Genomic DNA, 26,270 nt, shown 5'->3' on the forward strand with positions numbered 1-26,270 from the left:
CAATAGTGAAAAAGTAAGTGTATGTGTGACTAGCTATATGTACTCACCCTCGTGTCGAATTTGTTATTTTTAATAAGGGGTTCTATATCTTTATCTGTACGCATCTGATATTATTACCAGCAAGTGCAACTACGGTACAATGAACCTGAACAAGGCTTATCATTTCGATTAGTGAATAGTTGAAAGGAGAGATATAATCGATCCCACATCTAATTCGTGAAGAAGAAGAGGAAGTAAAGCAAAGTCACCGACCCGATCGAGGAAGTGAAGCAAAGATACCGACCAGGTGGAGGTAGAAAACACATGTAAAGGCGTTCGCATGCTCAACCCGGGTAATCTCATATACACATATATTACATATATGTTTTTACAGATTATATGGCACCCCAGAGAGGATAAAAATGTATGACATTAATAGAGCTCAATGTGTGGAAGTGGTGAGTGCCGAACTGGATGTTCTGAACAGTGATGAGTTGAAGAGAATTTCATTAGGAAATTATGAAAACGAATTATATGAATTTGAAAAAGTACATTCAAGTGGAATGACATCTAAATTGTTTTTTGATCCGAGATATGGTACTGTAGATTGTAGACAAATATGTACAGTATGTTTTGAAAGACATGAGAATTGCATTGGCCATATTGGACATTTGGAATTTACTTTACCAGTGTTCAATCCGTTGTTTTACAAAGATCTTTATGAATTACTTAGTTTGGTTTGTTACAACTGTTATTATTTTTGCTGTTCAGAAGAAGTAATTTTCTTATTAAAACACATTTATCAGTTGAAGGCCCTGAATGAATTGGAGAGTACAAATAAAATTGCATGCAAAGGGAACTATGACAAGGAGTATATCATTGATCAGATTGAGAAATTATATCTAAAAATATGCAATGAGGAAGGAGACTCTTTTCTCCAAGAGATTGTTGTCGATGCAGAGGAGGCATGCTTGGAAAGAGGCTTTATGAGTCCAGACAAAGGTGATGCAAATATGGTTCAAAGTGGCAATGCGGATTCAGTGCATGAAAATGCAGTTGAGGAAACGAATGCGGATCCAACAGAACTGCGAGGTGCAGAGAGGAAAGGAAATGACGAGGTGAATTTTAAAAAGCTGACAGAAAAAATTAGAAAATTTAATTTCAGTCCAACCAAATTAGCATTTCAGGGAAATTATAATTATGAAGAATATCTAATTTTATGTAAAACGTTGAAAGCACTGATGAAGAAAAGTTCTAGATGTCATTCATGTCATTTTAAGAGAAATATAACTGCAAAGATGTCGCAAAAAAGGGATACCATAAATTTCGTTGGATCCTATTTGAACAACTCATTTTTTAAAAAGTTCATAAAAGTAGAAGAGAAGAAGAAAAAGAAAAAAAAAGAACAAACTTATAATGAAAAAGGAGAACTCGTGGGGTATGACGAGGTGGAAGTAGAAGACGACCTAGAGAATATGTTGGAATTGGATGAAGAGATGGATAACATGCAACAGGCAAGTGGCAATGAAAGATTTGGGAGGTTGGAAGATCCAGACGAGAGAAAAAAAGGAGTTGAAAGTGTAGAAATTGGAATAAGATTGGGAGAGCAAGATCGAGATGAAAACAGTAGTGGTGCAGTAGATGAAGCTCCACAATTGAGTACTTCACCAGGGACAAGTGTGAACAAGATGATTGACATGTACAAGAAGCAGAATGTGAAGGAAAAGAACATAGTGAGATTGTTTAGTTTCCAAGTAAAAGATTTGCTGAAGAAGATATTTAAAAAGAATGACAAAGAGATAATGAGTTTGCTGTATCCATTTACAAAGAAAGATGGGTACAATGTTTTTTTTTTATACAATATGGGTATAAGTGCAAATAGATTTCGAGTGAAGCTAAGAGGAACACATAGTAAATCTAAGATGCTAGATGTATTGAATAGATTTAATTCTTATGTGAATTTGTGCATAAATGCAAAGAAAGAAATTAATTTTGAATATTTGTTGGAAAATAATAAAAGAGAATTGCAAATGTATAAGGAAATGTTTACTCTTTTCTCCATAAGAATGAAATATAGACTTAACACAGGTATTATGGATAATGATACAGAAATTACAAAAATTGATTTTTTAAAAGGGTATGATTTAATATATCGAAATAAAAGTTCATATATAAACATCCTGTTCAGCAATTTACAAGTTGGGATAAATACATTTTTTGATAGTTCATTTATTGCTCATATGCCAAATCCAAAGAAAATGAATAATCAAGGGATTCGAGAAATTTTAGACAAAAAAGAAGGTATTTTAAGAAAAAATATTATGGGAAAGCGGGTAAACAATTGTGCACGAACGGTTATTTCTCCAGATACATTTATTGAAACTAATCAGATAGGTGTGCCACTTGAATTCGCAAAAAAATTAACTATAGATGAATGTATAACAGAACATAATTTTGAATATATAAAGAGACTTATTTTGAACGGACCTGATATATATCCTGGTGCATTAAGCTATAGAGATGCAAAAGGAAATGTGTTTAAATTATCATCTGATTATGAAAATAGAAAAATGTTAATTAAACAACTAGAAAAAATAAATTTTAAAAAAAATGTTCCCACTTTAATTCTACATAGACATGCACGAGATGGAGATATTGTAATCATGAACAGACAACCAACTTTGCATAAATTTTCAATCATGGCTCATTTTATGAAAATTTTTCAAAAAGAAAAAGTATTTCGATTAAATTATGTAAATTGTAGTTCATATAATGCTGACTTTGATGGGGATGAGATGAATCTTCATTTGTTACAAACACCTCATGCAAGATCAGAAGCTACTCATCTGATGAATAGTGATTTTTTATTTACAAGTTTTAAGGATGGTTCTCCTTTGAGAGGTTTAGCTCAAGATTTTATTTTGGGTGGTTTACATTTAACTTCTCTCGAAACATTTTTAAATTATGACGAGTATTGCAACCTTTTGCAATGTTCTCTCAATTGTTTACTTTCAAAGAAAAATTCCTTTTACTTTGAGAAAAAAATACAGACGATTGATCCAAGTTCGTGCACCCTTTCCCGTGATGAAAAGAGGACCACGAGTGGAAATGGCAACCCAGGAAGTAATGACGACGAGGAGGAGGAGGAACCCAAGCAAAGTTCATGGAAGATTAGGAACCACAGCTACCTAGACCCCTATGCATCTGTCCTGAATAGAACCCAATTCACCATCGTAACGGAACAGCCAGCCATTCTTTTCCCAAAAAAGATGTGGACAGGAAAACAACTAATAACAAGCATTCTAAAAACAGTTATAGATAAAGTTGCAATAGAAACATATAATCGTGATAATAAAAACGAATTTATGTCAAATTACAAAGGAATAAATTATTGTGGAAAGGCCAAAACAGATCCATCATTGTGGTCATTCGATCCTAAAAATGAATGTGAAGTAATAATAAAAAATTCAGAGTTGTTACAAGGAGTATTGGATAAAGTACATTTTGGTGCAAGTCCTAACAGTTTTGTTCATTTATGTTATGAATTGTATGGACCTAAGACAGCAGCAGTTATTCTTGATTGTTTTGGAAGATTATTTATCAGTTTTCTACAACTCAGAGGAACAAGTCTTAGTTTATATGATTTTATTTTAAAGAAAGATGCAAAAATGGAGAAGTTACGAATAAGAAAAAGAATATCTTTTACTGGATTTTATTTACAGAATTTATTTTGCCATGCCATTGCCAAATCGTTGAATACAAACATCTCACAAATGAATGTTTACAGCAGGGAAAAGATGAATTCTTATGCTGAGAATAACGATTCGTTTGTGAAGAATATTTATGACATTTACCAGCGGAGGGATGCCCTCATTCGAGCTTTTCACAGGGAGGCACAAGGGGAAGTAGCAGATGGGAGAAGAAGCGACATGGGGAGAAGCATCGACATGGGGAGAAGCATCGACATGGGGAGAAGAAGCGACATGGAGAGAAGCATCGACATGGGGAGAAGCATCGACATGGAGAGAAGCATCGACATGGGGAGAAGAAGCGACATGGAGAGAAGCATCGACATGGGGAGAAGCATCGACATGGAGAGAAGCATCGACATGGGGAGAAGTATCGACATGGGGAGAAGCATCGACATGGGGAGAAGCATCGACATGGGGAGAAGCATCGACATGGGGAGAAGCATCGACATGGGGAGAAGCATCGACATGGGGAGAAGTATCGACATGGGGAGAAGCATCGACACATTGCATGAACATGCACCCTTGAAAGGTGCACCTTCGGAAGAACAGCTAGAAATAAAGGAAGAGACATATTTCATCGCCCTGTTGAATAAAGAAATAAATAACATTTTTGGAAAATGCACAGATAAAGAGTCAAGCAATTTTTCAGAATCATCTCTTGTGGAAAATGCCCTAAGTTGGAGTAACACTCCTCCAAATTATGAGAAAAATATAGGGAAAAAGACGAGAAACGAAAGGGATAACAATGCTAGAGAGGTCGAAAAAGGAAGATTAGATGTAGTGCAGAAGATTCTGGCAAAGAGACTTTTTCATTCGTTAAATGAACCAGAATTTCTTGATAACCCCAATTTTGTTGGGTCCAAAGTCATAAAAATAATAGAAAAAGTGATTACTTTTTTAAGAAAAGCTAACTGTAACAGGAAATTGAAGATATATATTTTATTTGAACTGTTTCAAAATAAAAATGTTATGAAGTATTTTCCATCCTTGGAGAACTACCTGAGTGATTTCTCATACGATGTAACAAATGAAGAAATATTGCACCAAGTGTTGAATAATATTTACATGGAAAAAAAGGGTACCAAGAAAAACATAACAATGAAGTTGGAGAAGATGGAGGAGCAAGAGGGCCCACATGACATACCACCATCTACACCGGATCATGTAAGTAAACAAATGGTGCAAAAATTTTTAATCCTTTTAGAAAATATGCAAAAAAGGGAAGACAATCGTGAGAACTTGCTTGAGAATCCAGGAGTACCATGTTCTCGAAATGGTGGAGATTCCAATTTAGACGAAGGGAATGAAACAACCATTCTGTCAAGTAGACATACCTACGAGGAGAAGGAGGATTATTCATTAGGTATTCACGTAGGTGAGAAGTGTGATAATAACATGGGTAACTATATAAACCATCAAATGGAAGAAGAGGATGAAAGAAAGATAAGTAACTGCCTGAAGAAAAGTTTCCCTTCATTTGTGTTGAATGAGAATATTGGGAATTTATCATTCAATGACAGGTACCATTACTATGATGAATACTTAAATCTGAAAAGGACAGAAGATGAAATAAATTTTCAGTTTTATAACATGAAAGATGTTTTTAACAAAATAGAATATTTGATAGAGAAATATTTTTTACATATGAGAATAGATTTCGATGGATTAATCGATTCATTGTTTCAGCCATACCTTTGTCGTGTGTCATCAAATACGAATAATTTAATATCAATGAATAACCTTATGAACAAGTTTTTAAACAATGGGTTTAGTAATATGATCTTCACAGGAGCAAAAGGAAGTAAAGTAAATTATGCTATGATTTGTGGAATGCTAGATCAACAGTATTTAGAAGGAAAGAGAGTACCAAGAATGAGATCTGGAAAAACATTACCAAGTTTTCATAGATATGATTATGGTGCTCGTTCTTGTGGATTAATTACAGATTGTTTTTTGGAAGGATTAAGACCTCAAGAATATTTTTTTCATTGTATGTCAGGAAGAGAAGGACTAATTGATACAGCAGTTAAGACAGCAAAATCTGGATACATACAAAGGTGCCTAATTAAATGTATGGAATCAGTAATTTTGCACTACGATGGAACTGTTAGAAATGAAGACAATTCGATTATTCAGTTTTTATATGGTGAGGATGGGATCGACCCATCGAAAACATCTTACTTAGATGCATCCAGAGACTTGATTTTAAACCATCACGTTGCGTTCAGCAAATATTTGCTCCATAATGCTATTGAGAAAATACAGAGGAATGAAAAACTCTTTTCCAGGTTTGAAGTAGGAGGAGAAGTAGGAGAAGGAGAAGAAGGGGAGAGCGTGAGGCAGATTGGGCGTAAAAATGGTCTGGAAAAGAAATACCCAAATTCAGATGAACGAGAACCCATAATATGTCACTATAATCCATACACGTACATGGGAGCCATATCAGAACAGTTTCAAGTCAAGTTGAAGAACACTATTTTGAACGATTTGAATTTATCAAACTGTTATAATTACCCTGAAAACTTTGATACATTGTCTGAATTTCTACTTAAATCTAAGTATTACAATTCTCTATGCGCTCCAGGTGAATCTATAGGAATTTTAGTAGCACAATCGTTTGGAGAACCAGCAACACAAATGACTTTAAACACATTTCATTTGGCAGGTACAGAAAATGTTACAATGGGTATTCCAAGATTGAAAGAAATATTTTTAACATCGAAGTTGACATCTAAACCTATGATTTATGTTCCCATCAGAGTGGATGGAAATAACATACATGATTTAAAAAGTGCCAATACGAATGTGAAAAATGCAAACATAGTAACAAATGACGTAAACAAAATGAAGAATTACATTACTGAAATTGCAGACAAAATTTTGAGTTCTTACAAAAGCATATGTCTTAGTGATGTCATTTATGGTATTGGTGTGGATAGAAAATTAATTTTAAAAGAATCTGATAGGCAAAAGAAACAGATTCATTGTATCCATGTGGAGGATATGGGTGTAAATGCTAATGAAAATGGATTCGCTAGCTACGCTTCTGGAGAAGTCCAAACAACAAAAATTATGAACGCGTTACAAAACACAGAACTAAGTTTTGAAATCGAAAAGGAATGGAATTATGAAATTGTGATTCAGTTTGAGAATTTACATCACTTTTGCAAAATTAATAAACATATAACCATGCAACTCATTCTTAGCAAAGCTGTAAATTGTATTCTTTCTTCAGTAATGAACAAAATTCAAGAAAGTTTACTCACATACAACTTGAGACATATAAATTCGTTTAATCATGAGCACTATGATGAATTATTTGAATTTATAAATTTGAAAATGCAAGAAGATTTTAATTTTAATTTTGAAAAAATTGAATATAAAAATGATGAAGATAAAATAAATGCAAAATTAAAATTCTTATCTTCTAAAAATGGATCCACAACACAGACAGATAATGTAGTTATACGAGATGAGAATCACATTGATGAAAATGACTATTATAACAATAATAATAACAATGACTCGTTTGCCAAGTCGATGGGTCCTAATGGAGACACGGGTTCTGCTTCGCGAATGTACAACACTCAGCAAGATGAAGACACAGTGAGTGCTGATTTTAACACCAACCCACTTGATGCAGAAAATAATCTTGACACAGAAGTGGAGGATCATAACGAGAATGATGATGAGACCGATGTGAATGCATATCGGTCGAAGGGAAGCGGGGGAAAGAGTCTGAGCGGTGCTAGCGATTCTGGGGAAGATGCAGAATCAGGATCTTCTGCATCTGAGGAGGAAAAGGATTATGATGAAAGTGAACACAGTGAGGAGGCGGAGCTTGGAAGTGAGCCCAATGGGGAAGAAGAGGAAGAAGGGGAAGAAGAGGAAGAAGAGGAAGAAGTGGACAAAGTGGACAAAGTGGACGAAGACGAATCGGATTACTCCATCCAATTGAAAGAAAGGAAAGATGGAAAAAAAAGGAGACCAAATGAAGGTACTAGTGTAAAGGAAAAGAGAAAAAGAATCCATGGATCCGAATTGACAATCCCTGTTTCGACATCTCCACTATCAGAGAGGTCTACTTCGGCTGAGAGAATTGGTGAAGATATGGACACAGAGGGAAGTGGAAATCATTCATACTACTACTCACATAGTGTAGACAATTCAGAAGAAGAAGAAAAAGAAAAAGAAATCGTCAAAGATTTTGCAAATCTCACATATGATTATAAAAACAACATGAACTTAAAGAACAAATGTGATGATGAGGAGATGGAAGAAGAAGAAAAATTTGAAAGAGAGAGTGGACTGAAAAACCAAAATGAAAATAAAAAATATATAAAAAATATTATAGACAAATTAAAATGTAGTTTATTATGCTTTGTGAAGAATATTAGCTTCTCACCAGTTACATGGATACTGAAATTTGAAATAGGATGGGACATTAATTTCTTTCCGCATGCAATTGATTTTTTAAGTTATGTAAAAACAGAAATTGCAAAAGAAATTTTATTCAAAGTTAAAGATTTAAATAATCCGAAAATTTTAAAAGGAAGGGATATAACACACACAGGAGCTGAATATGAATTGCAGATTGAAGGAAAAAATATATATAAATTATACAATATTAAGGATAAGTACATTGATAAGACCAAACTGTATTGCAATGATATCTATACCATTGTCAAGACCTACGGTATTGAAGCTGGAAGACTGTGCATAACCAAAGAGTTGAAGAAAGTCTTTGAGGCCTACGGAATTAAGATCGACTTTAGACATGTGTCCTTCATTAGCGACTTTATGACACACACTGGTAAGAAGGGAAGCGACACATAAAGCAGATGCTGCAAAACATTACATTGAATGAGGAGAAAAAGGAGAGTCCTTTCCAAAAAAAAAAAAAAAAAAAAAAAAAGAAAACTTTTAAATTCAAGTTATTTTCACCTTTCCCCCAGTACATATATATGTCAGTACATATTTTTCACCCCTCTCTTTTTTTTTTTTTTTTTTTTTTTTACAGGCGACCTAAAATCATTCAGCAGACACGGACTGGGATGTTTTCGTAACGTCTTTCACAAAATGAGTTTCGAGTGTGCAACGAACTTTTTAACACAGGGATGTGTGCACAATTCAGTTGGTATGATTAAAATAAATGTATGTGGAATTACGTTTATACTTCTGCGTGATCGAGTTTATGGCTTTGTGTGAAAAAAATGTTTTTTCTCCCATCTCCTCCCCCTCAATGTGTTTCAATTTCCACATGATCTATTACTCATTTCTTCCATATATCTTCCACTCTCAAATCTTCATCTTTTACAGATTACTTGTCGACAGCTTCCAGTAGTTTATTTTTTGGAAAGCCTATCAAAGTTGGAACTAACGTTTCTGATATTATTACACACCTCCAGGGATCCGGATGAGACAGTGTGTACTTGTAAACTTTTTTTTTTTTTTTTTTTTTTTTTAAACATAGAAAATGTATTTTGAGAAGGCGCAAGGGGAAACCCTTGAACAGTAAAAAAAATTTAAGATCTATATTATGTGTTATATATACCTAGTTATGCTTTACATGTATTTTATTTTTATTTTTTTTTTTTTTTTACATTTCATTTTTTTTATAAAAGTATACACACCCACCCGAAGTGGTAGAAACTTGCTTCTCATCGAATTAATGCGCATTTAACAATTATTTCGATTTTTTTTTTTTTTTTTTTTTTTTCCATTCACAAGTTTGTTACAAGTTATATTGTATATGTGCTACTTTACATATGCACTTGAAAGGAAAAAAGAAAATTATTGTTCAATTAGTACATTTTAACCCATATAAAAAAAAAAAAAAAAAAATATGCACCAGGGACGTTTTAGCAAATTCTCGTTTTCTTTATTCTATCAGCATAACGATTTATTATTATTGTTTTATTTTTCATGTGGTAGTAATATGAAAACATGCATAATAATACTACTAAGGGGTTTTGTTGGTTTTCACACAGCGTGACCATGACCAACGATGTGGCCAAGGGGCAAATGATATGACCAACGATGTGGCCAAGGGGCAAATGATATGACCAACGATATGGCCAGCAATATGGCCAGCGATATGACCAACTATATGGCCAGCGATATGACCAACGATATGGCCAGCGATATGACCAACGATATGGTGATAGATAAGTATGTCGGTGTTAACTGAAGGGACCACATGGGTGTAATTTAATTCCAGTGCATATACTCATGTGTGAATACTTCAATATTATGTTATTATTTCCTCTGTCGGTCAAGAATTTAATGTTTATGGGTTTGTAAACGTTGGAAAACATGTGGAGAAAAACATTGCCCAGCGTGAGGATAAAAAAAAAAATGAAAGAATAAACAAATGAATGGATAAACAAATGAATGGATAAACAAATGCATGGATACACAAATGCATGGATACACAAATGCATGGATAAACAAATGCATGGATACACAAATGCACGGATAAACAAATGAATAGATAAATAAATAATAAAAAAAAAAAAAAAAATGAAGTAAAAATACGCATTCATATTCTTCAAAATAGCTCGCTGCAAAAAAAAAAAAAAAAAAAAAAAAATTCTGAACATGTCATAAAAAAAAGGCATATATTTTTTTTTTTTTTTTTTTTTTTTTTTTTTCTTGTTTCCATACTTTCGTACTTCTGGGTTTCCTCTCGGTGTTTACTATTTTTGTTCATTTATCTGTCAGCTTCTTTGCGACTTTTTGCGCTCATATGTTCCCAGCCCAGTGGTTAATGTTTACAATTTCTGCCTGAACGTTCATAAAACCACAAAAAACAATGAACAACAAAAAGGGAAAAGAGAAAAATAAAGATGACAACTCATTTGATGAGCATCCAGTGGAGGAAGAAATGAAAAGAGGTGCTGGAAAAGAAGAACCTATAGCTGCGGATGAAGGGAACATAGTTACCGATGATGAAACCATAGCTTTGAATGGTCAAGTCAAAGGATTAAAGGAAGGTTGCGTAAACCTCATTCAGAATTATGTGGATCCAAAGAAGTACAATAAATTCAAAAACGACGGATCATTCTTGGAACAGGTCCGTAAAAAAATGAGAAAAAAAAGTGCAAATATATCGCGATATTCACTGTTTTGAGTGAACGTCGAAATGCTGTTAAGAACGTAATTCAACGAAAGTCGTTCCACATACATTCTTCATTTAATTCGTTCAATTCATTTGCTACTTTTGATTTGTTTGACACGTTTTGCTATGTTCGATTCGTCTGACACGTTTTGCTATGTTTGATTTGTTTGATACGTTTTGCTATGTTCGATTCGTCTGACACATTTTGCTATGTTTGATTTGTTTGACACGTTTTGCTATGTTCGATTCGTCTGACACATTTTGCTATGTTTGATTTGTTTGACACGTTTTGCTATGTTTGATTTCTTCCCTGAACCCTAAACCTATACACACACACCTGCCTTTATGGTCTTCTCTGTTGCAAACCTCTCAGGTGTTAGCACTCCAGAAAAAGAAAAAAGTGAGGAAATTAAAAGAATCTGAAGTAACCGACGTCAAGAAGAAAAAATCGAGAAAGACATCGTCTCAAACGGAGGAAGATGGAGAAGAGGAAGAAACAAAAGAAGAGAAAAAGGAAAACGAATTAAACGAAGAAGATGAAAGAGAAATTGCAATAAAGAATGAATACCTTGAAAAGATTAATAAAATGAAGGAAGAAGGGTTTTTTACAGACAAGGGAATAGGAGCTGGCATGGTTAAATAAAAGTTGTAGTTGAAAAAAAAAAAAAAATAAAATAAAATAACGCCAAATGTACGTGGAACACTGTGTGTGTGTATCAATATGTGTGAAATATTCCTATTAATTTACCAAATCTGTAACATACTTTCTTTTAACACGTTTGTATATGCAGGTTGGTATATTTGACCACCATTTTGTTTACTCATTGTTAAACTAGTTCTTTTTTCTTATACTCATTTCTCCCAGAAAAGGTAGAAAAATGTGAAAATTTATACAACTGCCTTTTTTTTTTTTTTTTTTTGAGCACCTTTCCCTCTTCCTTTTATTGTAGGAGTACGTTTAACATTCGTAAAATTTCCTACCTATCCTTGTGCTTTATGCTATTGCTTTTTTTTTTTTTTTTTTTTTTCATTATATCACCGTACAATTCTGCTATATTATTTTGTGCTAATTTTTTGCCAATTTTTGCCAATTTTTGCCAATTTTTGCCAATTTTTTCCAATTTTTGCCAATTTTTTCCATTTTTTCCTATTTTTTTCTATTTTTTTTTTTTTTTTTTTTTTTTTTTTTTTTTTTCTCTTTTTTTTTTTTATTATTTTTATTTTTAAAAATTTATCTCTTTTTTTTATTTTTTTTTTATTTCATTTTGTTTTTTTCTTGTGATTAGTTTTTTTTATTTTTCAAGTTTTATTATTTTTTTTTTTTTTTTTTTTTTTTTTTTTTTTTTTATGTTTTGCGAAAGGGATATCACAGGAGGAGAGTTCCACCAGTGAAGGTGGTGTAATGATGGTGAGATGGAAATGAATTGAAATAAGACAAGACACAAAAATCTGAGCAGTGATATACTTCTTCGTGTATAGGATGTTTTCATTAACCTCTCCTCCAATTAACATTTTTATTAAGAAATTTACTCATCCTCGTAAAAGTACAACTGTTAGCCACATTATATATTCATAAAAAAAAAAAAAAAAAAAAAAAAAAAAAAATATGGTTCCTCATTTCTTACCCCATTATCCAACTGTGCTTTTCACCTCCTATAAGTACAAGAAAGAGTAGGAATGTTAATCCCCTCCTTCCTGTTTAGTGAGCAGATAGGAATGGAACTTTTTCGACAGATTTTTGTACTTTTCCATTTTCCTTTTCTCGAATATTTTTTTGAGTTCCATTTCTTCTGTAGATCCCTTTTTTAAAAATATTCTTGCAAGACATATGTCTTCTTTCTTTATTTTTTTATCGTCTAGAAATATTAAATTTGGGATGTCTGTTCGTGGGGGAAGATATGAAAAAAAGAAAAAAAAAAAAAAAAAAAAAGGTGGAACATATTCACAGGCTCAAAAGCACACGATAAGCAATATAGAGAGATTTACACATTTACAACGGAAAAAAATGTGACTTACTTGCTACCAAATATTTGGAGGCATGTCTAATTTTGCTAACGAATGGATTATTCTTAACCAGCAAAGTTTTTAGATTTTTTATTTTTCTTAACAAAACGATGAATTCACATAAAAATAAAATTTTCTTTTTAGTGGCATGGTCCATGGATTCTATATTTTGATGATATTTCACATATTGCGAAGTTTCCTCTTTGTTTACTTCCTCATGGAAGTTGTTTCGTAAGTGCAAAAATTCATCAAACTGGTTAACCTCATTAAGTTTTTTTTCGCTCATATCTTCACTCAAATTAGAACTTTCACCTGAACAGTCATATTTTAATTTATGTATAAAATACTGCAATTTTGAAACATCTATTATGTCATTATTAACGTTTAACTGGTTGTTCGAGAGGTCCAGATGGGAGAGATTTTCGAGTTTACAAATTTCTTTTATGTCCTGAGGGGATCCAAGATAGTACATGCATATAGACACATCCACATGCACACAGACCTATGCACAGACACGGACATATATGTATATGGCACTGGAGTATAAATCCATTTCAGCATGATGAATGCTTGTTTGCACACACAGTGTTATGCACATCACAGTAAATGCACTATTTTAGGAAAGTTACTATGAGCACCTCGATGTCTTCAATCAAATTGTTGGATACGTTCAAAGTTTGAAGCAGTTTGAGATGTTCCAAGTTGCATATCCTTTTTATTTTGTTGTTCGACAAGTTCAAAATTACTAAGGAATTACATTCGATATTTTCGATCGAGCTGATGTTGTTGTTTTGGAGGTACCTGAACAGGGTCAGGTAAAATTGAGTAAAAAAATAAAAGTAAAAATAAAAATAAAAATAAATAAATAAATAAATAAATACGAGTAGATAACAAAATAAAATTCATGAGTGTGTATGGAAATACATGCAGAAGGCAAAGTGTTTACTAGAAAGTAATCACATGTGTACAAATATGTTTTGTGTGTCTATACTGCTCCGGTGCAAGGCACGACAACAGGTGACTCATTTGATTTTATGCATATACAATAGTTTGTGTTCATTGCAAGAGGGTATGTGGGTTGGGGACGAGAAGTATCTCAAAAAAAAGGATCGTACAGCGTCATATAGGAGCACTTTTATTTTATTTTTTTTTTTTTTTTTGCCTTCTCAGTTTTTCCCCTCTAGTATTTTTTTCCTCTCTTTCTGTATTTTATTTTATTTTATTTTTTTTTTTACAAGGCCTTCAAGTTCACGAGCCCACCAAGGTTGTCGATTTTCTTTATGCAGTTGTTGTTCAGAAACAAGCACTTCAAATTCTTAAAAGGAGATAAACCATCGATGTTGTGAAACCCTTTCATGTGGAGGTATAAGACTTCATTAAGCTCATCCGTTTCATATAGGTTGTTCTCTGTCCGTGTGAGGAAGAGGAAAGGGGCGTGTGCGTACAGGGGAGATGGAAAAAAAAAAAAAAAAAAAAAAAAAAAAAGAACAAGCAAAACAGAAGAGCAGAGAAAAACAGCACATCGGAACAGCGCAGCGGAACAGAACAATGTGTATGTATTTTCGTATACATGTGAGTAAAAAGCAATTATCTGAACTGCCAAATGAACCAACCTTTGCATATTTTTTTCACATCCTTATACGTCATAAGCTTTGGCATTCCAGGTACAGCTTCCTCCCCCGCTTCATCCATGAGATCAGAAAAAAAGAGTGGGCTTACGGAGGGACGCAAACATGTGCATATATGTGTAAATATGCATACGTGTGTAAATATGCATACGTGTGTAAATATGCATACGTGTGTAAATATGCATACGTGTGTAAATATGCATACATGTATATATACTCATACATGTGTGTACTTTTCTGAGCCGTGTGGAGGAAAAGGTTTCTCAATTACATTAAATGCTTAAGCCGTTCAGACTACAAGAAGATAGCACATTTATACATGTACAAAAAGTTTCTCTTGTTTCATGGGATCGAAGGAGGTTGTTTTGGGTCTGTGTAATATAGGGTAATACGAGTTGGGGTGATTCTGGTGTGGAAGCATTCTTTTTAGAAGATTTTTGAGAAGCTGTTTTCGCCCCTTTTTTTTTTTTTTTTTTTTTTTTTAAAAGGATGAAGTTAGACAAATGATGAGAAGCAGTTTTGAGTAAGAACATGGGGAGAAACACATTTATTTAAAAAAAAAAAATTGCCACGTTGGGTTGACTTTTAATTTTATTTATTTATATATTTTCATTATATATATTTTTATTTTGTTTAAATATTTTCATTATATATATTTTTATTTTGTTTAAATGTTTTCATTTTATCTATATATTTTTATTTCATTTATATATTTATTCTTTTTTGTAATTTCCCTTTTTTGCATACATGAAGTTTTAGATGGCATAAAATCGGTGTCCTCCTGTGAGAGCACACATTAGTGCTAGCGTGTACTTCTTCTAGTACTAGCGTGTACTACTTCTAGTACTAGCGTGTACTACTTCTAGTGCTAGCGTGTACTACTTCTAGTACTAGCGTGTACTTCTTCTAGTACTAGCGTGTACTTCTTCTAGTGCTAGCGAATATTGATCCTTGTCCGAACCTACAGAAGTGCTTTTTCCACTATGTTCTTATTTTCCCAAAGAGCGATAACTTATACAGGGAAAAGATGCGTAGCAAAATTGTGATGACAATCTCTGTTTTGTTTTGTTTTGTTTTGCAGAAAATTGCAGAAAATTGCAGAAAATTGCAAGATAACTACACCGAGTGAATAAACTGAGGGGGACCCCAGCGAGTCATGCTGTAAGTCAGAATTCCTTTTTCTCCACCTCTGCCTCTGTCTCGGTCTCTTGAGTATTCTGGTGATGTAGTTGAAATTTACTAGGGTTGAGGGTTATACATTTTGTAATATCATTTGTTTTGTAAATACCAATCATTCTGTCACACAGTTCAAACATTTGATTTCTCAGAGAGACGACAATAAATTGAGCATCACTTGTCTTTGTTTTTATATAATGTGAAATAATTGAAACATTTTTGAAATCTAGAGCAGCATCTATTTCATCCATAAAATAAATTGGATTGGGTTTGAAATAGTGAAGAGCAAAAACTAATGCTAATGAGCTAAGAGTTTTTTCTCCTCCAGATAAGTTTTGAATATGTTTCCAGCTTTTTTTTGGGGGACGAACAGAAAATAAAATTCCTTCATTAAAAATTTCAGATGAATCTATAATTTCGAGTTCTGCATCTCCTCCAATGGCTATCATTTGATACATCTCTTTCAGTTTGGAGGAAATTATATTGAAAGCAATTAGAAATTCTTTTCTTCTTTTATTGCATAAATTATCATAAACTTTTTTTATTTTATCTTTTTGTTTTTTCGACTTTTTTACATCTTTTCGTCTTTTCATATAATCATACAACTTAACATTGTAATCTTGAAACACTTTTAAATTTGGAGACTTTTTTTCTAAAATGCGTAATTTACTCTCCAGTTTACTTTCTATTTCCTTTTTGTTCAGTGCATCTAATTCTTCCTCTTTCATGTTCAAGTAATCATATTCATTTTCCATGTCACTCCACTCTTCCTTGACATAGCTCATGTCTTCCAAAGCTTTCAGTTCCTCCTCCTGTTCTTCGTCTTCGTCTTCAGCTGATTTGCGTCTCTTGCGTTTGATTACTTGATTTTTCTTCTCTCGATTCTCTAACTTGTCAGGTTCTTCTTCTTCTCCTTCGTTGCTCCTATCTCCACTGATGCTTTCCTCTTCCTTCTTTTTTTTGTTGTCATGGTTATCCATCAAGCATAGCTTCCTTTTCCCTCCGATGGAATGTGTCTCCTCAGAATGGTGATCCTCCAATCGATCATCCACGATGCTTTCTTCATCCCACGTACTTTCCTCATCCTGATAATCCAACGAATCCTCGCTGTCTCCCTCCTCTTCCTCGTCTGCTTCTCCTCTGCACTTGTCTTGGTAATTTGCACTTTGACGAACACGACAGGGCATATTTTCCAGAATGGTCTGATCGACCTGGTGAATTAATTGGGTATATTCCATTATTTTAGCTTCATAGGTTCCTCTCCTCAAGTTGAGTTGTTCAATTTCTTTTTGTATATTTTCAATTTTGTACACTATATCAACATTTTCTAAATCTTTCTTCGAGACAGTTTCATCTATTTGCTGCTTCTTTTTTTGATTGTGTTGAATTTTTGCTTGTATCTCTGCTAGTTCCTTCGTCAGCTTTTCTGTCTCTTGATAAATAGCACATCCCTTAACTTCAACATCTTTAAGTTCATTTTCTAGCTCCTTTTCATTTTTTTCATATTCCTCAATTTCATCTGTAAATTTCAAAATGTCTTTTTCTCCCTTTTGTAGATTTGCCAAAGCATTAACTTCTTCACTGTTATGTTTTTCAATTTCGTCTTTTGTAATATTCAACTGCCTTTCAGCGTGGATTTTTTTATTTTTTAAATTTTTTTTTTTTTCTCCTCCTACATTTTGTAACTGTTCATAATACATCTTTACTTTGTTTTCTTGTGCTTTTAAAATAATTTCGATTTTGTTTTTTTCATTATTTTTTTCTTCTATCAACTCTTTTAATGATTCTAATTCTGTTTTTTCTTCTTTGGTAAGTTCAGGTACTTGAGAATTTTTTAATTGTTCATCAATATCTTTAAGTTGTTTTTTACAATTATCGATTCTTTTGTTAGCAATTTCAAGTTTGCATTCATTGTCTTCTACCAATGTTCTTAAATCTTTAATATCGCTTAACATATTTTCTTTTCTTTTTTTTAACTCATCCATGTTTTTATTCATTTCTTTTATTGCATTTTCAGTTTTTGTAACATCGACTTCGTCATATTTTTCTTCTTCTGTCCTTTTGAAAAAGTTGCTACAAGAGTCTCTATTATTTCGTTCCATTTGAAGATTATCTGGATCTCCTTCTATGGTACTTGGTTTATTGTAACTTTTTCTTCCATTCACTTTTCCATATCCAAGCAGTTTTGCTTGATTATTCAGAATTCCACCTCCACATATTCTCCCATCATTTTCGATAAGTTCTCCTGCGAGAGTAACTACTCTTCTCTTATGAGAATAACCAATCACATGAGCTTCTTCTAGTGTATTAGCAACTAGGGTCTCTTTCAAAGCATAGTAAAAGCAGACTTTATATTTTTCATGCTTAAATTTGACAAAGTCGACAAGTCTATGCACATTTGGAAGAAGAGGAGTATAATTTTGTTCATTCTTTTTCATAATTGGCATTAAATTAGATTCTAATATGGATAGAGAGAGTACATTAACTCTACCAATATTTTGTTTTCTCATATGTTCAAAAAGAAGAATTGCATCATTTGGATTTTCAACAATAACAAAATCTGTGCAATTATTTCCTGCGATTAGAAATGCCTTTTCATATTTTTTATCAATATATCCGAGATCACCTAAAATACCATGAATTCCTTTAATTTTGTTTTTTTTTAAATTATAAATAAATTCATGCATTTTGTTTAAAGACTTATCAGATGTAACATCTTTTTTCATGGTTTCATATTTCACATTTAGATCCACTAGTGTGTTCATTACTGTTTCAATTTGGTGATCGAGTTCAGCTACTTGTGCATCTTTGCTTTGCATAATTTTTTTCTTCTCTTGATCCAAATTCATCATATGTTTCGATTGGATATCTTTTTCTTTTAACTCATTTAGAAGTTTACTTTGTAGATATTTTAAATTTTCCACATGTGTAAGGAATTCCCTTTGTTTTTTTTCTATAATATTGCATCTGTTGGTGTATTCAGATGTGAGTTTGATAAGTGTGTCGTAGCTATTTTGTAAAGGGGCAAGTTTTTCTTCCTCTTTTGAGTATATTGTATTAATTTTATTTGTTTCGGATTTTATTTCTTCATTATATTTTTCTAACTCTTCTTCACATTTCTCTAACTCACGTTCTAGTTTGGGTATTTTTTCTCTTTTTATTTCATTAAGAATTTTTTGCTTCGCTTCTATTATATTTTTATAACGAGGTATGTCTTTTTCTTTTAACTTTTCTCTCTTGACATACAGATTTTGCATTTTTTCCACAATTATTAGTAACTCTTTTTTTACATTTTCATCATGTATTGTTAACTTTTTAAATTCATTGTCAGTTTTATTTTTTCTTTTCATAATTTCACTTTCTTCATTCTCTAGAGAACTTAAAATAGTGTTCATGTCTTTTCTCTCTCTTAACAAATTTGTATATATTTCGTTATGTTCTTCTTTTTTTTTTAAATAGGCTTCAAGTTCTTCTTTTTTATGTATCATCATTTTAGCTAGATCATGATTTTCTTTTTTTAAAATTATTATATTTAACTTGTGCGTATATTTTTGTAAATCTACATAATATTTCGCTTCTTTTTTAGGACCCGCTAATTCCTTCAGTTCATTATAAACATGTTTTAATCTGTTCATTTTATCATGATATACTTCTTCACACTTTTCTAATTCTTCTGAGCTCTTATTTATGTTTTCAATGTAGGAATTAGTTCCTATAATCTCTTCTAGGTATTCTAGAAGACCTTCTTCATTCTTATTACCCTTTGGATTCATTTGAGAAATTTGTTCCACTTCACCTTGAAGTATCAAGAACCGATTGTTGTTCAGGTCAATTCCCTTTTCATATAATAAATCGAATACTTCTTTCTGACTTACCACTCTATCATTTATGCGATATCTTGATTGGTTGTCCACGGTTGCTTCTCTGCTAATGATGAAGCTTTCATCTTCTTCTTCGGGTAGAGTGTCGGAAATGACTAGATCCGTGTTCACTGACGTTTTCCTCTTTTTATCCGGTTGCCCCGGTTGCCCCGACTGCTCCGACTGCTCCATTTGTTCCGACTGCTTCGACTGCCCCGACTGCCCCGACTGCTCGAAATTCTCCCCCACCTTAACGACCTTAAAATAAATGGACACCTTTGTATACTCATTGTTCATTGAATACTTGGAACTGTGTATAAGATCGCACAATTTATTTTGTCTGATTTTCTTCGCTCTTCTCCCAAAAACAAACAACATTGCATCAATAATATTGCTCTTGCCACTTCCATTGGGGCCAACTATGCAACTGAATTTTTTATAAAATGGACCTATGACTTTTACTCCTGAATAGCTTTTAAAATTTTCTAAAATCAGCTTATCAATAATTATTCTCGTATTTTTTTGTTTTTTTTCAACACTTACTGAATATTTGTTTATATCTTTCTTCACTCCTTTCTCTTCCACAGCAGTGCTGTGTACATCTACCATGTCTTCATTCATAATACTTAGCATCTTCGAATTCCTCTGCTCATCGTCCTCACCCGAGGAGCTTAGGAATGCCTTTGTTTCCACTACGTTTAGCACATCTCTCATTTCCTTTGATGCAAAGTTTTGCGTGGGAAAGTTTTTTTATCTGCACACATGTACCTCCGATTCTTGTGTCTGTTTCTAGAGCTCGTTCAGGTCTGGTTTTAACATGCGCATTAATGTGCTTAATTGAACACACACAAAGGGTATATACGAATATATACACATATATGTACCTACCTATATATGTACATATATGTATTTGCCTCTTTGTGCGAGGATTCGGAGCTTTTTACTGATTTTTTTTTCTTTTTTGCAGTAACGGTAAGGCGTGTATATATGTCGATGAGGTTTATTTTTGCCGTATCCGCATCAGGTCTTTTTAGGACACTCATTTGTCGGGGTACAAATATGTACAAGTAAAGCATATGCGTATGTGTATGCATATATATATATATATATATATATATATATATATATATATATATATATGTGTATATATTTAGATATTTTTTTTTTTTTTTTTTTTTTTTTTTTTTAAAATGCTCACTTAGGGATTTATGGATCCGTGTGGTTTGGGGGGGGGGGGGAAAAAAAAAAAAAAAAAAAAAAAATATACAGGCTTGTGTTCTCGCACGACTTTTTATTTATCCTAATAACTTCCCTCACATTGTGAATTTTATGTCTGCTTTGATTGTTCAAGGGTTTGTGTGCACAGGCCGTGCCCACTCAGAGTCCTCAATGGAGGACTTTCGACAGAACCCTTTGACAATTTAGGCACGCCTCCTTATACCCTTGTCTTGGAATACGTATGCATATGTATACATACAAACATACATATATATATGTATATATTTAGATATTTTTTTAATATCCCTTTGTTAATAGCACTTTTTCTCAACTGCTGGTGCATCTCTGGAAAAATGAAAATGGAGGGAGAACCTGTCAGACTGATGTGGAGAATTCAAGCCAGGGAAAATCTCTTATAACTTGGCTAAGGAATCTTGAAAAAAAAAAAAAAAAAAAAAAAAAAAAAAAAAACTCACATATACATATGTATATATATGTATATATATATATATATGCATATATTTATACGTACGAACGTTATGTGCATGAGGTTATGAAGGCAGGCAAATACGCGCTTAAGTCAATGGACTAGAAAAGGCAATTCGCCTGAGTCTGTCGAGGCAAACAAAATTATTTAGTTTATTGGGAGTAGTAAAACTGTGCGTGTGGAACTGTATGCTCTTCCTATGGACGAATCTAGGGGCGTGTGAAACATTATAATTTCCACATTTACAAAAAAACGGAGAAGAGAATGAGGAAATTCGCCTAACTTCAAGTCTTGCCTTAACCTCAGTACGCCTCACACATGTATATGTTAATGTATATGTTAATGTATATGTTAATGCATGTGTTTATGCATGTGTTAATGCATGTGTTTATGCATGTGTTTATGCATGTGTTTATGCATGTGTTCATGCATGCATACATGGACATGCCCGGTTTGAATAATTGCCGTTTGAACAGAATGCAGTTTGATAGGTGATAAAAAAAAAAAAAAAAAAAAAAAAAAAAAACCATTACACACAATAGCATTTTTACGATGTTACAGTGGGCAACTAATAAGCAAAAGGTGTCACTTGAGTCGGAAAAATCTGCACTTAAAAAATGTGTTCATAATTTTTACATATTTTTATTTTATTATTCTTTAAAAGTGTCGAAGCGCGGGAACTTAAGAGGGAAACATAGACCATACAAAAATAAGATAATAAAACAAAATAATAAATAAAATGAAACAATAAAATAAAAGAATAAAACAAAATAATAAATAAAATAAAAGAATAAGATAAAAGAATAAAACAAAATAATAAACAAAGTATAAGCGTGTATCACCATTGTTTCCCACCCTCTTGAATGTCTAACATGCACCTATAGCAATTTATACATGTGTGTGTAAACGTAAACCCGTTTGCATTATTCCCATATCACATATATCCCCAACCATGTACATTTTGTAAAAACATGGGTTACTGTGACTTATGTGTTCCTCCCACTGACATTTAGTCATTCATGGTTGGTTGTTCATTTCTCAACATCACACAGTGAGCCACTTGGAGGACTCATAAATCATGTTTCCTAACTTTTTAATGACATTTTTTTTTTTTTTTTTTTTTTTTTTTTTTCTTTGCTTATTTTTTCAAAGAAACATAGAAAATGTATGCAATCTTTTGCTCATACATCTAAGAGAATAACACTGAAAGGGGTCATGATTTAAAAAGCCATTTACACATTTGTTCTGAGTTTTTGCCTTACTATGTTTCCACAGTTTATTTTTAAATTGTTAGTTGAAATTAAAGAGTTTTTTTTTCTCTATTTTTTCCATATTTTTTTCTTTTTTGTTTCCCCTACCCCCTTTGAATGACCCTATGTACAGTACAATTTTCATTCACATGTCCCCATTCATGATCATATGATAAATTCATTTTTGTATTCACGAGTTTGCACCTTTTGGATATGAACAAACGGAAGACCTTATTACTTTTAGGAAATTCACCCTGGTCTCTTCAACATCGTATAAGAAATTGTGTACGTATGTATGTATACATAAGAATATTTTTTCTTCCTTCTAGAGATAGGAGAAATTAGCGAGACATAGACATATTAACTATTCACAAGAAGAGATGAAAGAATTGGGAAAAAAAAAAAAAAAGAAAAAAAAAAAGGTATTTATGAACTTTGTCCCCCTCTTGAACAATTTTTTGATAATTTTTACCTGAACTGTTCAGAAGAAAAAATTATGCCATATTTTCTTTTATTTTCTCTAATACTTGAAATGTACGCTAGAAAAAAAAAAAAAAAAAAAAAAAAAAGAGCTAGGTGTCGTACCGCCATTAGGATGTCATTTTAAACCTGTTTATTGTGAATAAATTGTGTGCTTAATAAGACAGATATGGTGCACATTTTTAAATTTTTTCAATCTGGTTTCATCGCTTGGAGTGAGAAGTTGATGATTATCTATTTTGTTCTGTTCCTATGCAAAATCATGCAACTGTGCATAAGTAAGCATAATAACATGCACACGATTTCTATCCACAGATGAGTACATTTATGTCACTTTGTCACAAAGGCAAGGGTTTCTGTGTGGATGTTTCAAACCGATAAGATCATATGAATGGAAAGGAATCTATCATAGTTTCTCATTATATGTACATAAACATATGTACGATTGTGCGCGTGTATTTAAGTTATTTCCCCTATATACTTATACATGCGAAAATGTTTATGGGGGTGAATTTTTCTCCTTTATACGGGAAAAATCCTGTACGACGATGAATTTTATTGCAAATGCCTGAACAGTCAGGTAACTTTCGCATATACAAATTTTGCAAAGAATTTTACCAAAAAGGGGACACAAGAAGAAATTATTCATATGGGGAATCAAAAAGAGTGACAATAAAAAAAACATTTTTGTAATTTAAAAAGAATGAAGTAAAATGGATTTGATTCATGTGCAATGGTTGTTAAATTAAGTGCCTATCAGATGGGCGAAGCCTTTTCCAAAAAATTGACGTATAGGAAGGAATGAGGAGCGTAAAAAGTCATATGAAAAAAAAAAAAAAAAAAAAAAAAAAAAAAAAAAAAAAAAAAAAAAGAAAAAAAAATATTTAATAAAAAAAAAAAAAAAAAAAAGAAGATTAGATAATTGAAAAGGTTGTTAAATTAAAGGCCAATAAGAGGGGGGAAGCCTTTTCCAAAAAATTGACGTAAAGGAAGGAAAGAAGGGAAAAAAAAAACAAAAAAAAAAAAAAAAAAAAAAAAAAAAAAAAAAAAAAAAAAAAGTGAAGAGGATGCAAAACATTTTTACGCTACATATATATACATGTACATGTATTTATATATGTGTACACTTACGCAATAGCGGAGTTGAATGGAAAATATCAGCATGTCATAAATCAAGGTTAACGATCAATGACATTACATGAACGTATACGTCCTGCCTTTTTAGCTCGTTCGGTACGAGTGTAAATAATACACGTTTTATTTGCTTCGAAACCACTGAAAATACATGGTGGAAAATTTTCCTCTTTCGACATAATGGAATACGAAGCAAAGGAGCTGGAAAAGAAAGCTGAGCAGTTGAACAAGAAGGGATTTCTCTCTTCTTTTTTTGGATCCGACAACAGCGATGAAATGATTAATTGCTACAACTTGGCTGCGAACAAGTACAAGCTCTGTCACAAATGTAAGGTTGCATTTTTTTTTGTATATGCAATGGAAGGCGAGGGATGAAGGGAGAGAAAAAGTGTGGAGGTGAATCTAAATCAGATGTTTCGTTTTTGTCCCCGTTTCGTGATTTCCCTTTGTGTTATATGCTCTGCAAATGTACATGTAGAGCACGTATATGGATTTATTTTTCCCCACACGCATGCTTAACCTTATACGTGAACTGCCTCCATCGCTTGACATTCATTCATGTCTACACATTTCTTTTACATTGATTCACCACTTTGCAGGGAAGGAGGCCACAGCATGTATCCTGAAAAACGCAATCCTGCACAAAAATAACAATGAAACGAGTTACTGTGCAAATGCTTACTTGGAGGCAGGAAATATAGCTAAAAAATACGATAAAATGGGTAAGGACAAGCGGACTATGAAATATACTTCACACATACTTTTTTTTTTTTTTTTTTTTTTTTTTTTTTTTTTAACATTAAACTGCTATTTTGTAGAGCAGTCTTGTATATTCTGTAAACGTCACCACAATGTAGTTAGGTTGTGTAGCGACATAATATTTTGACCCGACTACTCCCCCTATATTTTTTTTTTTTTTTTTTCAACCCCTCCCCCAATTAGAAGCCATAAAATATATTGAAGAGGCTGTTAACATGTATGCAGCCATTGGTCGTTTTTCCAACTGTGGAAAGTGTGAAAAAAACATTGCAGAAATTTATGAAGATTTATACGAATATAATAACGCGTCCAAATATTATAAAAAAGCAGCTTACTATTTCGAAATGGATGAATATTCCAAGTAATTGCCTAGCTAGCCAAAAGGAGAAATCCCAAAAAAAAAAAAAAAAAAAAAAAAATTGTGTACTTCCTGACATGGTCATACAAAAATGATTTTTTTTTTTTTTTTTTTTTTTTTTAAAATGTTCCATTATATAAGTCTATCACATTCGAATTATTTTACAGGTCTATTTATACTCAATCTATTGTAAAATACGCGGAGCTTAGTTCGCAATACAATGGAGAATATGAAGAAGCTATATCAGTAAGGAAAAATATAAGCACGTCATTACACATGACTGTGCATGCATTTCGCTTAAGAATGCACACACATTGGTGTATCACTTGGGCACAGTCATATGAATGAGGAAATGTATATCAACCCCCACAAACACATACATATGCCTCCTCGCTTCCCCACTTCTGCACCCCACTTACACAGATATTCGAAAATGAAGCGGAGAAAGCCTTGAAGAGCACACTATTGCAGTATGGAGCGAGAGATTATTACATAAAGGCAGGAATCTTACATATTGTTATTGGTGACATGGTTAATGCGAAAATTTCAATTGATAAATATTGTATGAACGATCCACGTTTTTTAAATTCAAGAGAAAAAAAGTTTCTAGAAAATATTATCGAAGCTATACAGGAACAAGATGTAGAATACTTCGAAGAAGTTGTTCATGAATATGATCGAATAACGAAATTGGACAACTGGAAAGTCCATTTTCTTTACAACATAAAATCGAAATTAAATGCCGAGCCGAATGTCAAATTGACAGCTGATGGCGGAGTGGATTTAACTTAAACGTAGCTTCATGCAGAAGGGGTACGCAGGGGGTGGTTGATCAGGTGGCACCACGTAGGTACAGAACCTTTTGTAGGTCACTTTGTGTTCAATTTTTTTCTTCCTCGCGAGAGAGCGAGAACACATCTGTGGTACAATGTGCAAATGTGTTTATGCTAATGCTTGCACATGTTTATGCTAGTACTTGCTCATGCTTATGCTAGTACTTGCTCATGTTCATGTTGATTTTTTTTTTTTTTTTTTTTTGTGCGGATCCAGACAAAATAGAAACAG

At 32.7% G+C, this 26,270-nt stretch overlaps 5 protein-coding genes across 5 annotated transcripts; 3 read left to right on the forward strand and 2 right to left on the reverse strand.

The window, feature by feature from the left end:
* Window positions 1–401: 401 nt before the first annotated feature.
* On the forward strand, window positions 402–9,151 carry PGO_102190 (DNA-directed RNA polymerase I 190 kDa polypeptide; the record flags this gene model as incomplete). Its single annotated transcript, XM_028688249.1, has 3 exons — window positions 402–8,544; window positions 8,752–8,868; window positions 9,051–9,151. 3 exons carry the CDS (start codon window positions 402–404, stop codon window positions 9,149–9,151), a joined length of 8,361 nt encoding a protein of 2,786 aa, XP_028544050.1.
* A 1,394-nt stretch (window positions 9,152–10,545) lies between these two features.
* Window positions 10,546–11,494, forward strand: PGO_102200 (conserved Plasmodium protein, unknown function; the record flags this gene model as incomplete). Its single annotated transcript, XM_028688250.1, has 2 exons — window positions 10,546–10,806; window positions 11,225–11,494. The coding sequence occupies 2 exons, from the start codon at window positions 10,546–10,548 to the stop codon at window positions 11,492–11,494; spliced, it is 531 nt and encodes a 176-aa protein (XP_028544051.1).
* Window positions 11,495–12,531: 1,037 nt separating this feature from the next.
* Window positions 12,532–14,547, reverse strand: PGO_102210 (conserved Plasmodium protein, unknown function; the record flags this gene model as incomplete). Its single annotated transcript, XM_028688251.1, has 5 exons — window positions 12,532–12,731; window positions 12,868–13,303; window positions 13,494–13,656; window positions 14,091–14,262; window positions 14,469–14,547. 5 exons carry the CDS (start codon window positions 14,545–14,547, stop codon window positions 12,532–12,534), a joined length of 1,050 nt encoding a protein of 349 aa, XP_028544052.1.
* A 1,102-nt stretch (window positions 14,548–15,649) lies between these two features.
* PGO_102220 (chromosome condensation protein) lies at window positions 15,650–20,233 on the reverse strand (the record flags this gene model as incomplete). The annotated part of the gene is made up of 1 exon (XM_028688252.1): window positions 15,650–20,233. One exon carries the CDS (start codon window positions 20,231–20,233, stop codon window positions 15,650–15,652), a length of 4,584 nt encoding a protein of 1,527 aa, XP_028544053.1.
* Window positions 20,234–24,268: 4,035 nt separating this feature from the next.
* Window positions 24,269–25,997, forward strand: PGO_102230 (soluble NSF attachment protein; the record flags this gene model as incomplete). Its single annotated transcript, XM_028688253.1, has 5 exons — window positions 24,269–24,416; window positions 24,688–24,810; window positions 25,031–25,208; window positions 25,373–25,451; window positions 25,629–25,997. The coding sequence occupies 5 exons, from the start codon at window positions 24,269–24,271 to the stop codon at window positions 25,995–25,997; spliced, it is 897 nt and encodes a 298-aa protein (XP_028544054.1).
* Between the last annotated feature and the right edge of the window lie 273 nt (window positions 25,998–26,270).

Source organism: Plasmodium gonderi, assembly GCF_002157705.1.
Source record: "Plasmodium gonderi DNA, contig: Chr10, whole genome shotgun sequence".
In the NCBI taxonomy this organism is placed as follows: Eukaryota; Apicomplexa; class Aconoidasida; order Haemosporida; family Plasmodiidae; genus Plasmodium; species Plasmodium gonderi.